Source organism: Oryctolagus cuniculus, chromosome X (genome assembly GCF_051225735.1).
Source record: "Oryctolagus cuniculus isolate XC-2025 breed Fujian yellow rabbit chromosome X, ASM5122573v1, whole genome shotgun sequence".
Taxonomy (NCBI): Eukaryota; Metazoa; Chordata; class Mammalia; order Lagomorpha; family Leporidae; genus Oryctolagus; species Oryctolagus cuniculus.
In genome coordinates this window covers 33,333,828-33,347,741 of record NC_142888.1, presented here as the reverse complement: position 1 = coordinate 33,347,741, position 13,914 = coordinate 33,333,828, and the positions used below count along the sequence as shown (strand labels likewise).

Here is a 13,914-nt window from a genome sequence, read left to right as displayed (position 1 = left end):
TACTTTGTTCACCCCTTCCTTGTTTGTGTGCCTCATTCTTCATGGTCACGAGACAAAGAACCCAGCAGAGAAGAGAAGTTGTAACACAGAAGACTGCAGTATTCCTTGATGGATCCAGCAGAGGAGGGAAGCTGTGATCCAGAAGAATGCAATGCTTGATGAACCCGGCAGAAAGGAGAAGCTGTGACCCAACAGGAGACACTGGAACACAGAGAGCCGCAACACAGAGAAGAACTGCAACACACCAAGCTGGAACCTGGAAGCTGTGCTGTTCCTGAAGACTCTGATGCAAAGAAGAATCTGCCACACCTCTCAGGGATGAGATGCGGACAGAACCACTGGAGCCATAGACCTCTCCTGCCACTACCCCTGCAACACCGACACCAGAAGTCTTGCAACGCCAGCACGCAGAAATAGCAAGCCAGCCTTCTGAGAGGTGTCTTCAGCTCCTGCTATGTGCCAGCGCCAAGGAAGATGATAGAGCTGCCATTCTGGTGCCAAACACCGAGAAAACAATTTCAGAAATTGGTTCCTGCTGTTTGGTTAGTGTCGGTACGTGGGGGAGGGCACTGAGAAATAAATGTGAGCTGGGGATGAAAAGGAGCCAGATATGCAATGCTCTCAACTGCTGAATGTGAGAGTAAGTTGGCTGATGAGGCTTATCATCAGCAGGAAGTCATGAATTCATGAGGGATAGGACTGGGGTCACTCTGGTATTAAGATATCAAATTGAGGTGAGCATTTGGTACAGCAGTTAAAACGCTATCATTACATCCCAAATGTGTCTAGCCTTTGATTCTTATTTTTTTCTGCTAATACATTGAAGTACATCTCCTCTTTTCAAATGTTCAGCCACCCTTACTTTCCTGGGTGAGGCTCCACCTGGTTGTGGTGACACTTTACATTAATTTACTTTTTTAAAGATTTATTTTATTTGAAAGGCAGAGTTAGAAAGGTGGGAGGTGGGGAGACAGTTTCCATCCACTGGTTCACTCCTCCAGATGGCTGAATTGGCCAGAGCTGGGCCAGGCTGAAGTCAGGAACTTCATCCTGGTCTCCCCATGGGTGCAGGGGTCCAAGCACTTGAGCCATCCTCTGCTGCTTTCCCATGTGCATTAGCAGGGACCTGGGTGGGAAGCAGAGCTGCCCATATGAAATACTAGCTTGTAGGCTGTGGTATGCTACAAAGTGTGCTCTGACACTTTGCATTTATTCAGCACTTGCTACACTGATCCTCCATAAGCATCACAGCCCCATTTTGAAGATAAGGAAAGCGAACTGGCCAGAGGTGCAGAAAGCATTGGAATGAGTATTTGGGCTTCGGCAGGAAGTAGAACTGGAGTAAGTTTCTTTTCTTTTTTTTCTTTTTTTTTTTTTAACAGGCAGAGTGGACAGTGAGAGAGACAGAGAGAAAGGTCTTCCTTTGCCGTTGGTTCACCCTCCAATGGCTGCCACGGCCGGCGCGCTGCGGCCGGCGCACCGTGCTGATCCAATGGCAGGAGCCAGGAGCCAGGTGCTTCTCCTGGTCTCCCATGGGGTGCAGGGCCCAAGCACTTGGGCCATCCTCCACTGCACTCCCTGGCCACAGCAGAGAGCTGGCCTGGAAGAGGGGCAACCGGGACAGAATCCGGCGCCCCGAACGGGACTAGAACCCGGTGTGCTGGCGCCACTAGGCGGAGGATTAGCCTATTGAGCTGCGGTGCCGGCCGTCTTTGCCATCTTATGTGTTCTGTTTCTTTGCTTTATCACACTTGCTGGAAATTCCAGTATGTTATTGAATCAGGAGTGGAAAGAGACTATAACCTTCCTTTGTTCCCAGTTGTAGCACAGGAAGGAAACAGTCTCTCACCATGAAGTGTGCTGCTGTAAGTAAGTTTCTTATCCTGAGTGCCAGAACCTCCCCCCCACCACCTCCACTGGTAACCTTGCCTCAGTCTGCACATCTCTGGCATTCAGTCCCCAATCTCTTTCCACTCCTGGCTCCCTTCTGACCTCCCAGACTGGCATTCCCACCCTGAAGTTGGCAATGGCTTTCAGCCTTCTGTCTGACCTCGTCTGGCGGTGCTCTCAGGCCATCAGACTAGGCTCTAGCTGCACTGGCTTCCCGTCGCATGCTTTGAACCTTGCACAGCATTTCTGGTATCTGGATTGCTGTCTCCTACACACTCACTTCGCTGACATCTCCTGATCCTGTGGAAATAGACTAATAATGAGCACTTTGAACACCTACAACAAGCACTGTTATTTTTTTTTTAATTTAAAAAAATTTTTTTGACAGGCAGAATGGACAGTGAGAGAGAGAGAGACAGAGAGAAAGGTCTTCCTTTTGCTTGTTGAGTCACCCTCCAATGGCCACCGTGGTCAGCGCATTGCGCTGATCCAAAGGCAGGAGCCAGGTGCTTTTCCTGGTCTCCCATGCGGGAGCAGGGCCCAAGGACTTGGGCCATCCTCCACTGCACTCCCGGGCCATAGCAGAGAGCTGGTCTGTAAGAGGGGCAACCGGGACAGAATCCGGTGCCCCGACCGGGACTAGAACCCGGTGTGCCGGCGCCACAAGGCGGAGGATTAGCCTAGTGAGCCACGGCGCCGGCACAAGCACTGTTCTAAGCACTTGATCCAAATAGAAAACCTGGTTGAATCCTCACAATGACCCTGTGAAGTTGGTGCTATTACCATCTGTTGTCGTAGATGGGAAAATGCAGGCAGAGTGGTGATGCGACCTGCCCATGCGCACACATCAGATAAGCAATGGACTTGAAGAGTCACAGCCTGGCCACCTGGTTCCACAATCCTTCCTCTTTAACCCCTACGCCGACACCCGCCACCAAGTTACTTTGTGTGGGCTCCTCTAGTGTGCATCAAAGTACTTTCTGTCCCCCAACTCCCCTCAGCAACCCCTGCCAGCTCCACCTTCGGAAGATACCAGAACCTGACCTCTGCTCTCCCATGTGCACTCTCCCACTGGTCTTGACTTCTGTCCTGACACAGCTCCCCTGTCTGTCCTCAGGGCAACCAGAAGGAATCTAGTACAAACCACGCTGACCCACAGCCCTCTGCTTGGCTCCCATCTCTCAGAGAAGAAGCCAGGTTCTTCTCCATGGCCTACAGGCCCTCCAGAACCTCTCCAACCTCCCCTCCTATCCCTAGCAGTGTTACTCTGTGCCGGCCCTGCTGACCTCCTTGCTACTGTTCCTGACACATACCAAGCAAGCTCCTACCTCAGTCTTTGCACCTACTTGCTTTACCTTCTGCCTACAATTCTCTTTTCCCATGTGTTGAGGCACGCTAAGGTTGACAGATTTGACCAGAAAAGAAATGAGCCCTTAAGATCAGCACACTGGCGTAACGTGTTAGGCCCCCACCTGCAATGCCACCATCCCATATGAGCAGTGGTTTGAGTCCTGGCTGCTCTGCTTCTCATCCAGCTCCCTGCTAGTGCACCTGGGAAAGCAGCAAACAGTGGCCCAAGTACTTGGGTGCTTGCTACCCATGTGGGAGAACTGGATGGGGTTCCAGGCTCCTGGCTTTGGCCTGGTGCAGCCCTGGATGTTGTAACCATTTGGGGAGTGAACCAGTGGGATAGAAGATCTCCCCCCTCCCTGTACGTTTGCCTTTCAAATAAATAAGTAAATATGTAAAAAATGAGCCCTTGGTATAGTCAGATGTTACTTAGGCACCAAAAACAGAGAGGTTCCCGCTCATGTCTCCTGTGTCAGCCAACATGGCGGTAAAGGGGGCTGAAGGAGTGCATGGCAGATGCTAGGACATCGTCTGCCAAGCAGCCAAGTTCACGCTGCAGCTACGCATTTCTCCAGCACAGAGTCGGGGGCGAAGACGACCAGAACACCCCAGACCTGCCCAGAACCTCAGGAGGCGAGAGGGAAACCATCTCACGACAGCCTCCCTGGTACATGCGAGATGAACAGCCAACGGCCAATGGCCTCGCGCTGGCTCCTCACAGGCTGCGGCCTGTCCTGACAAGCACAGCGTGTCCTGCCGACACTGAGATGAGCTTATCCACGTGGCCTGTGCGGAGACAAGGTAGCCAGGCCACCATGCTGGAGCCATTCCCTCAGACCAGCTCCATGCTGCTTTATTTCCCTCGAGGCAGTCCACTCCCCAGTGTCACATTATACTGGACTTCTTTTTAATTTCTTTACTTTTAAAGACTCATTTATTTATTTGAAAGGCAGAGTTATAGAAAGGGAGAGAGAGGTCTTCCTTCTGCTGGCTCACCCCCCAAATGTGCTGATCTGAAGCCAGGAGCCAGGAGCTGTGTTCAGGTCTCCCACGTGGGTGCAGAGGCTCAAATGCCTGGACCATCCTCCACTGCTTTCCCAGGCCATAGGCAGAGACCTGGATGGGAAGTGGAGCAGCCAGGACTCGAACTGGTGCCCATATGGGATGCTGGCACTTCAGGCCAGGGCTTTAACCTGCTATGCCACAGCACCAGCCCTTCTTTTAGTTTGTTATAAGTAGACCCCAGCAATACATGAATCCTGAGAAAGAGCTGTCATACGTGTTGCCCTGTTCCTGGTAGTATTATATGACAACACACAACACACGCTGCCACTTACTCCATGACCACTAGCAGGCGCTGTGCTGGTGTTTCCCACAGCATAGCTCCTTTCATGGGCCGCCTTTATCATCCCTGTGTTACAGGCGAGGAGACCAAGGTTTTTCAAAGTCCTAGGTTTTAGAGAAGGGAAGGCGTGACTTCTGGTGCTGGGCAAACAGAGGGCTGTAACTGGGGAGGGGAATCAGGGAGCGGGGGTTCCAGGACCAGTATGTGGAAAATACCAACGTAATGAACCAGTCAATGTCAGAGGTCAAGTAGAAGCCTGCATGTTTACAACAGGGTTTCCTGGGGCCTTGCAAGTAGAACTGCCTGTAGCTGTGGACTGTCTGTCACCTGACAGACCTGACAGCTGCACCCGACCCATGCCACTGTGGCAACTGAACAAACTGCACCACTCACAGTTTTCTATTATAATTTAATTTTTTGAAGATTTATTTATTTATTTGAAAGTCAGAGTTACACAGAGAGAGAAGGAGAGGCAGAGAGAGAGAGAGATAAGTCTTCCATCTGCTGGTTCACTCCCCTGTTGGCCATAACAGCCGGAGCTGCGCTGATCCGAAGCCAGGAGCCAAGAGCTTCTTCCGGGTCTCCCACATGGGTGCAGGGGCCCAAGGACTTGGGCCATCTTCCACTGCTTTCCCAGGCCACAGCACAGAGCTGGATTGGAAGAGGAGCAGCCAGGACTACCAGCGTCCATATGGGATGCTGGCACTGCAGGCAGCAGTTTTACCTGCTACACCACAGTGCCAGCCCTTATAATTTAATTTTTTTTTCCAGGTTCATAATTTATTGTACAAATTGAATTACCACATATTGAGTTGACATTAGCTTCTCCAGGCATGGGAACTTAGCAGATGTGGTACAATTTATAATCCATTTATGTTGCTTTCACAGCTGAAGTTTTTTTAGACCTTAACTTGAAGTATAAGACCAGCAAAGCAATGCCTCCATATGTAGCCAGTACACAATTCATTCTTCCCGTGAGAGTGTAAGAGTTGAAATATTTTTTAATACCAGTGAACTGGAATTGAGCATCAGTTTCTGGACCTGCCATGATTTCAATCGAAGCCTCAAATTCCGCAGCCGACGTCCTTCAACACACACAGAACCCTCTCTATAATTTAATTTTTAAAAAGGATTTATTTGGGGCCGGTGCTGTGGCATAGCAGGTAAAGCCACCGCCTGCAGTGCTGGCACTCCACATGGGTGCCGGTTTGAGTTCTCGCTGCTCCTCTTCCAATCCAGCTCTCTGCTATGGCCTGGGAAAACAGAAGATGGCCCTGCACCCATGTGGGAAGACTCAGAAGCTCCTGGCTCCTGGCTCCTGATTGGCCCAGCTCGGGCTATTGTAGCTATTTGGGGAATGAACCAGGGGACGAAGACTACTCTCTCTCTCTCTGCCTCCACCTCTCTGTAACTCTCTGTCTCTCAAATAAATAAATCTTTTAAAAAACAGATTTTACAATTAAAAAAAAAAGATTTATCTATTTCAAAGATGGAGTTATAGAAATAGAGAGAAAGAGGAGAGACAGAGATCTGTCTTCCATTGTGTGGTTCACTCCCCAAATGCCTGCAACAGCTGGTGCTGGGCCAGGCTAAATCCAGGAGTCTGGAACTTCTGGGTTTCCCACATGGGTGCAGGGGCCTAAGCACTTGGTCCATCTTCTGCTGTGTCCCCAGGCACGTTAGCAGGGAGCTGGATTGGAAGTGGAGCAGCCAGGACTTGAACCTGTGCCCCATGGGATGCTGGCATTGCAGGCTGTGGCTTCAACCCGCTGTGCCACAGTGCCAGCCCCTATAACTTAATTTTTCAAATTTATTTTTGCTTATTTGAAAGGCAGAAGACACAGTGGGAGGGGAGGAGGGACTGAGGTATATACTAAGTCTATCATCTATATATAAAGATAATTAAAAATAAATCTTAATGAAGAATGGGATGGGAGAGGGAGTAGGAGATGGGATGGTTTGTGGGTGGGAGGGTAGTTATGGGGGGAAAATCCGCTATAATCCAAAAGTTGTACTTTTAAAATTTATATTAAATAAAAATTTACTTAAAAAAACATAAATCTCCCTCCAGGGGAAAAAAAAAGGCAAAAAGCTCTTAAGACATTAGTGTTGGTAATAATTTTTTTTTTGGACATGCCACCAAAAGCACAGGTAATAAAAGGAAAACCTCACAAGTGGGCATACAAACAATGTTCCTGTCCAGCAAAGGAAACCTACAGAATAGGAGAAAACATCTGCAAGCTACTTACCTGGTAAAAGGTTAATATCCCCCCAAATATAGGGAACTTATACTAGTAAATACCATGGCTTACGAACTCCATCCATCCATCCATCCATCCATACAACAATGATCCAATTGAAAAATAGGCAGGGGACATTAATAGACATTTCTCCAAAAAGATACCAATGGCTAACAGTTACATGAAAAGCCGCTCAACATCACTAATTATTAGGGAAATGCAAATCAAAACCACGACATGTCATCTCACGTCTGCTCCAACAGTTGTGTTTAAGTCAAAAGGCAGGGTGGGGGCTGGCATTGTGGTGCAGCAGGTGAAACCGACATCCCATATGAGCACTGGTTCCAGACCTGGATGCTCCATTTCAGATCCAGCTTGCTGCTAATGTACTGAAGAAAGCAGTGGAAGATGGCCCAATTACTTTGGGCCCCTGCACTCATGTGGAAGAACCAGATGGAGGTCTTGGCTTCTGGCTTCAGCCTGGCCCAGCCCTGGACATTGAAACCATTTGGGGAATGAACCAGTGAATGGAAGATCGATCGATCTCTGCATTTCAAATAAATAAGTCTTATAAAGATAAAAGTGGGTGTTGTGGTGCAGTGAACTAAGTCGTTGCTAAGGATGCCAACATCTCATATCAGAGGGCCAGTTCTAATCCTGCCTACTCTACTTCCAATCCAGCTCCCTGCTAATGCTCTGGAGAAGGCACTAGAAGATGGGCCCATGCGGATTATGTGGAAGACCCGGATGGAGTTCCTGGCTCCTGACTTCAGCCTGGCCCAGATCTGCTATTATAGCCCTTTGAGGAGTGAACCAGCCAATGGAAGATCTGACTGTTGCTCCTTCAAGTAAGTAAATAATTTTTAAAGGAAATAAACTCAGAAAGCAAAGATGAAGTAAAAAAAAAAAAATACAAAAAGCTTCCACCGACAAATGACTAAGATTTGTTAAACAGTTAAGTTTGGAGTGTAGAGGCACTGATTTCAGAATACAAACATTTGCATAGAGGAGAGGCAGTGACTTCAGGATATAAACATTTAAAACATGTTTCTATGTATCTCAACAACCAAAGAAAAAAGTCAGAGCAGGGACTGTGGCACAGTGGGTGCCACTGCCAGCCCATACTGGAGCACTGATTTTCTTCCCAGCTGCTCTGCTTCTGAGCCAGCTCCCTGCTAACGGCTGGGAAGGCAGCAGCAGGTGGCCCAAGTGCTTGGACCCCTGCACCCACGTGGGAGGCCTGGATGGAGTTCCTGGCTCCTGACTTCAGCAGCCTGGTCCAGCTCTAGGTGTTGTGGCCATTTGGGGAGTGAACTGGTTTGGGTAAACTTTATTTCTGTCACTCCAACTTTCAAATAAATAAATCTTTTAAAAAAAAAAAGGTCTACTGGGTGAAGAGTAGATAAACTTGCATTCTCAAATAGGCACATTCCCCAAGTAAATGTTTCTGTAGGAGTTAAGCCTCAGTGGACCAGTCAGGGAAATTGATAATGTATATGATGTGGGATGAATGGGCAGTGAGCGACAAGACATGGAGACTTCCAGCAGTCTCTCTACATAGACCCCACACTGCAAATTCAGCATACCCACTATCCCATGATATACCTGAGCCTCCGCCATCACAAGACACCATAATTTTTTTTTTTTTTTTTTGGACAGGCAGAGTGGACAGTGAGAGAGACAGAGAGAAAGGTGTTCCTTTGCCGTTGGTTCACCCTCCAATGGCCGCCGCGGCTGGTGCGCAGTGCCTATCAGAAGGCAGGAGCCAGGTGCTTCTCCTGGTCTCCCATGGGGTGCAGGGCCCAAGCACTTGGGCCATCCTCCACTGCACTCCCAGGCCACAGCAGAGAGCTGGCCTGGAAGAGGAGCAACCGGGACAGAATCCGGCGCCCCGACCGGGACTAGAACCCGGTGTGCTGGCGCTGCTAGGCGGAGGATTAGCCTACTGAGCTGCGGTGCCAGCCACAAGACACCATAATTAACAGGTGTGTTGAGCTCCACCCACAAAACCTTCCCAGAGATCACCAGGAGCACTTAACCCCACCCAAATTCCACCACCTTTGTGTATTAAATTAGGGAACTGCATGTTACAAGATAAAGGGGGTTACTGAACTGGGGTGGTGCTAGATCCTCCTCCAAGGTTGCCCACATTTAGTTGAGTGTGTGTACCATCTCTTTAAATAAGCCTTGCTCTTATTCTTGCACTTTGTCTGCTTTGGATTTTTTTAAAGATTTATTAATTTGAAAGGCAGAGAGAGGTCTTCCATCCACTGCTTCACTCCTCACATGGCTGTTCCAGAGCTGTGCTGATCCAAAGCCAGAAGCTTCTTCTAGGTCTCTTGTAGGCGTGCAGGGGCCCAAGGATTTGGGCCATCTTCTGCTTTCCCAGGCCACAGCAGAGCTGGATCAGAAGTGGAGCAGCCAGGTTTGAACCAGTGCCCATATGGGATGCCAGTACTGCAGGCAATGGCCTTACCTGCTATGCCACAGCACCGACCCCTGGATTCATTTCTTACACCTTGGAGTAAATCCATCTGGGGACCCCCACATGTCCCAGCAAAGTGGCTGTTTAAAATAAAGTATTTATTTGAAAGAGAAAGGAGAATGAATCTCCCATCTGCTGGTTTACTCCCCAAATGGCCACAGCTGGGCGGGCTGAAACCATGAGCCAGAAGCTTTTTACAGTTCTCCCACGTGGGTGCAGGGGCCCAAGCACATTAGTAAGGAGCCAGATTGATAGTGTAGCAGCCAGGACTCTAACCGGGCCCATACCAGCCCCAAAAACATTTGGTAAAGTAGCAAAAATTGTCTTGTGCACTGTGCACTTCAGGTATTGTAGCGTTCAAACCAGCATCCAAAGTAACCAGGTCGCATGACCTCTGGATAGCACAAGTTGATGTGGGGATTCCTGTCCCTAAACCCCTCTGCTACTCTTGCTTTCCTTTTTGCCAAATGTTTTCTTGGTAGGATGGACCTGCTGACTTTTTACTTTACAGTTTAACCCACATGCTGGTTTTCCAGCCTTCAGTATGAGTAAAAGGATGCAAGAACTTAAAGGACTCTTCAATGGTATATTAGAAATGTCTATTCAGAACAGTGTCAAGAATTTTTAAGACATTGTAAGTCTTATGTATTTGGAAGTATACACTTTTTTTAAGAAAAGATTTATTTGCAAGGCAGAGTTAGAGAGACAGAGTCTTCCATCTGCTGGTTCGCTCCCCAAATGGCTGTGCCAGACTCCATCTGGGTCTTCCACGTGGGCAGCAGGGGCCCACACGCTCAGGCCATCTTCTGCTGCTTTCCCAGGCATATCAGTGCCGCCACTTCTGGCACCAGCAGCCGTGTGTGAGCCCCCACTGCTCCACTCGTGATCCAGCTCACTGATGCACCTGAGAATGGCCCAAGTGCTTGGGCCCCTGCATCCATGTGGGAGACTTGGCAGAAGGCTCCTGGCTTCTGATCTGCCCAGCTCCAACTGCTGCTGCCATTTGGGGAGTGAACCAGTGGATGGTAGATCTGTCTCTGCCTCTTAACTCTTTCAAGTAAAATAAACCTTAAACTTGAGGTCTCCATCCTTTTGGTAGTCCATGCTCACTTGCCTACTGGATCTTTCCCAAGTTTCCTTCCTCCTGGATCGGCTCTGAAATTACAAACTTGGCTGAATAAGGAAACAGCATTTGTTTTCAGGTTTCAGCTTTTATTCATCTTAATGAAGAACATCCTAAACATCATGAGACACAACAGAATGCTTTTTTTTCTTCCACCATTTAAAAAAAAAAAGACATTTACCAACATTTCGAAGAAGCTCTTCTCTATAACCTTGGCAATGTAAAAAAGGCCCTAAAGTTATCATGTTGATGCAGATTTCTTAAGTGTGTTTGGAAACTGCTTCCTATGATAAACATTTGTATAAGATTTCTAAAAACATTTTTAGATACAAATAAAAAAATAAAAAAAAAAAGTCTGACCAAATTGGTTTTTTCTGGCCAGAAGCAATAATCCTGAGAGTCTAAACTAATAAAGTAGTGAAAAGAAAAATGCTCAGGCCCTGCCAATGTCCTATTATCTTTAAATGGGAGAAAAAAATTTTTACAATAAAACATGGAGCTTTCTAAAAGGTCTTTAACAAGCTACCCTGGGAGCTCAATTCAAAAATAGTTGATATACTAAGATGTTTCAGTGCAGCTCCAAAAAAAAAAATCGTTATAAATAGACGTTTGGAAGGATGATCCTGGATCAGAAGTGTTATTCCTTGTGTATCTGAGAACAGTAAGAAGGGGGAGAATTATCTCTGGCAGCAGCAGGCTGACAGCATACTCACCTCCCAGAGGTGATAAAGATGCTGAGGGCTGGACACTGGGGACATACCCCTTACTCCCAACCCCAAGAGTAGAGGATTAAAATGGGTTTTCATAATCTCCCCCAAAGCAGACCAACCCTGACATGCACTGCAAGCAAAAAAGGCCCAGAAATGCTGGGTGGGTAAGGGATGCGAGGGAAGAAATGCTAACAGTCTGGAAGGAAGGCAGAGAGAAGCACAGCAGGGTTCGACAGACGGAGGTCTGCTCACTGCCCAAGTCCAGGCCTCACCTACGGTATGGGCACACACTGCATCTCAGTTGTCATAATTGTCCCTGTAGTTTCCTCCTGAGTAGCGTTCGTAACCACCCTGGCTTCTGGGGAAAAGCACGTGAGCTTTACACGAACATTATACACAGCTATGTATGTCATGTTAACTGAATGCATAAAACAGGACACAGCAACTTCAAGACTATGTCTAGGGAACACAGCTTCATGCATACAAGTTACACGTACCGTATTAAATTCTATCACGTTTGGTGCACTAGAGTCACCAATCAAACACAGCACAATCAACACAAAAGTATTACCACTCAGTCCTGGTGCGATCAAATGACCACACAATGCATTACGTAACACAAAATGTTGTAGTTCATACCCGTCCTTAGTGCACACTAGTAACACCTAGGTGTGACAGGCGTGCGGATCCCCAGGCAGCTGAGCGCTTAGGGACAGAGGAGCGGAGCACCCCACCCCACCCCACCCCGACTACCAACCTGCCACCGTAGTCCCGGGACCGTCCATATCCGTATCCATATCCTCCAGGTCGAGAGTCATACCTGCTGCTCCCATAGCCCTGGTCCCCACCACCTACAGCAGGTGAGAAATATTTAAGCAGCAGTTGTCCAGACACACGGTACTAATAGGCGGATGCCCCACACGCCAGGATCAAACTGACTACACACTCACCTCTGGAGTAGCTGCGACCACGCCCATGGGCCCCAAAGGCACCCCCTCTGGTTCCCCGGGCAGACTTGCCTGCGTGGTCCACGCGGATCTGCCGACCATCCAGGGACTAGGCGTGGCAGGGAGACACAAGGAGGGCGGATTGGCAGTCAGTCAGGGCAGTGGCGAGCTCAGAGCGGGCATGGGCAGGTGGGCCTAAGAGCCCAGAAATTCCTGCTGGGCACCAGGTTCTGGGTGCCATGTTCCAGAACAAGCTCCTTTGACCAGAATGGCTTCATCAGGAGCTACAGCATCCCACAAAATGACCTGTATCCACCGTGTTCCCCCTGCCACTACTTACATCTTGACTGAACTCAGGCTGAGTTCTCCTCCCCACTCCTCTAAGCTGCCCGACTATTAGGGCTAGACAGACACCTCTCTTGGTTTGAGGCTTCCGAGTCCATCCCAGAAGACTCACGAGGTCCTCTCCGGGCCAGGCCCACAGGTCTGCAGACTCTACTACCTAAGCCCAGGGCAGGTCAACCATCCACAGGTGGCTTCTCGGCCTCATGCAGGACCAGTCGTCGCCTCCCAGGCAGCCCGGCTCTGTGTGCCGCTGCCCTCCACCCCCTAGAACAGAAGGCAGTCACGCTCCTGTGAGTGGGCACTGCGGGGCTTGGTGGCCACGCTGCCCCTAGCAGACACAGAGGGAAAAACAGAAGGAACGGAGGAACGGCAGATGGGGACAGGGCCCCTCTGCAGGCAGAAGGCCTCACCTCTCCATTCATGGCTCTCATGGCGTCAGAGGCGTGCTCTGGGTTTGTGAAGGTGATGAAGCCAAAACCCCGGGATCGCTGAGTCTCCCGGTCCTTGACAACGACCACTGCGGGAGGAGAGAGATGGGAAAGGCGGTGACGAGGGTGGCCTGCAAAGCAGGGACCAACACAATCTCACGGAGTCCTCCGAAATGTACACTTCAGGCCTAGGAACGCGGGAAAAGGATAAATCGACCGTCTGGGTCCTCCCTGAACGTTCCCTGACATGACCTGCTCCATCATCGCGGGTCCGACTCCAAGTCTCACCCTCAGAAATAGGCCCGAAGCTGCTGAAGTGGTCTTCCAGCGCTTGCTCATCGGTGTTGAAGTTAAGCCCTCCAATGAACAGCTTCCCTTCTTCAGAGGACATGGCAATGAGTTCGAGTCCTGCGGGGAACGGAATGGACCAGGGTATTCAAAAAAAAAAGGTCAGGCAAACTAAGGATTAAAGAGATACACAGAAAATACACAAAAGGGAACAAAATAATGAATGGGTGCAATCTGAAAGGGAAGGAAAATCTACCGGTTTAGAGGAGTCGCCATTTGAAGGCCGCCATTGCGCATGCCCACAACCTCCCAGGTGCCACGCCCGTCATTTTGTACTGCTGCGCAGACTCAGAACACTCGCGCGTTTCCTCCGCGCGCGCACAAGATGGCGGCGGTCACGTGGGGAGCGGGGGGGGGGTGTCCCAGTGTCCCGGCCGTCGTGTGGTCACTACTGCCCCGGACGCTGGCAGCCTTTCTCTGCACTTAGATAAAGCGCGCCAAGCTCCCAACAACCGACATGTTTCATGTGTACGCACGAAACCCGCCGCCCACCCCGACCAACGCCTAAGCATACGTGTCAGCGGCTGCTCCCTTCCCCACCCGCGCCCCTTCCTCCTGGCCGCCGCAGCATACCAAGGGAGTCGTTCTGCGAGATTTACTTTGCTTACCTAAAAATTAAAAAGTAAAAGCGGCAGGCAAATGGCCACCTCGCGGGAGCAGAGAGAACAGGGAAGCAGCCGTGCGCGAAGACGCCTGATAAAGC

The 13,914-nt window shown here is 49.5% G+C and overlaps 1 protein-coding gene, 1 long non-coding RNA gene and 1 pseudogene across 22 annotated transcripts in view; 1 reads left to right on the top strand and 2 right to left on the bottom strand.

Moving 5' to 3' along the window:
* Positions 1-10,828, top strand: part of LOC108178714 (uncharacterized) — a 21,385-nt gene extending 10,557 nt beyond the window's left edge. For 3 of the 8 annotated variants that reach the window (XR_016227979.1, XR_016227980.1, XR_016227983.1), the window contains 3 exons: positions 53-542; positions 7,507-7,673; positions 10,513-10,828. This is a non-coding gene — a long non-coding RNA (uncharacterized LOC108178714). Of the gene's footprint in view, positions 1-52; positions 553-7,506; positions 7,674-8,484 lie in introns of all 8 variants that reach the window. The other 5 variants (XR_016227982.1, XR_016227984.1, XR_016227981.1 and 2 more) reach the window with 4 other exon arrangements.
* LOC138847653 (ATP synthase F(0) complex subunit k, mitochondrial pseudogene) lies at positions 5,344-5,661 on the bottom strand (annotated as a pseudogene). The gene has a single exon (XR_016227978.1). The product of XR_016227978.1 is annotated as an ATP synthase F(0) complex subunit k, mitochondrial pseudogene (transcript).
* On the bottom strand, positions 10,502-13,914 carry RBM3 (RNA binding motif protein 3). 13 transcript variants are annotated; one of them, XR_016227977.1, is made up of 8 exons: positions 13,820-13,914; positions 13,152-13,271; positions 12,846-12,952; positions 12,431-12,699; positions 12,094-12,199; positions 11,901-11,994; positions 11,416-11,520; positions 10,502-11,085 (listed from the first exon to the last, which is right to left on the bottom strand). XR_016227977.1 is itself a non-coding variant. In XM_051827085.3 (7 exons), the coding sequence occupies exons 2-6, from the start codon at positions 13,252-13,254 to the stop codon at positions 11,448-11,450; spliced, it is 483 nt and encodes a 160-aa protein (XP_051683045.1). In that variant the 5' UTR covers positions 13,255-13,271; positions 13,820-13,914; the 3' UTR covers positions 10,502-11,085; positions 11,416-11,447. The 13 variants fall into 13 exon arrangements, 9 of the variants coding, with proteins under 9 accessions (XP_051683045.1, XP_008270800.1, XP_002719942.1 ...); XR_016227974.1 differs by having other exon boundaries at positions 11,416-11,501; XR_016227976.1 differs by having other exon boundaries at positions 11,416-11,498.

What these genes read in the sequence shown, in the direction of transcription:
- RBM3 (XM_051827085.3), bottom strand. Translation starts at nt 13,254, where the DNA reads ATGTCCTCTGAAGAAGGGAAGCTGTTCATTGGAGGGCTTAACTTCAAC. An exon ending in TGGTCGCAGCTACTCCAGAG is followed by an intron (nt 11,995 to 12,093) that starts GTGAGTGTGTAG and finishes CACCTGCTGTAG; the next exon opens with GTGGTGGGGACCAGGGCTAT. An exon ending in TCCCGGGACTACGGTGGCAG is followed by an intron (nt 11,521 to 11,900) that starts GTTGGTAGTCGG and finishes GTTCGTGTAAAG; the next exon opens with CTCACGTGCTTTTCCCCAGA.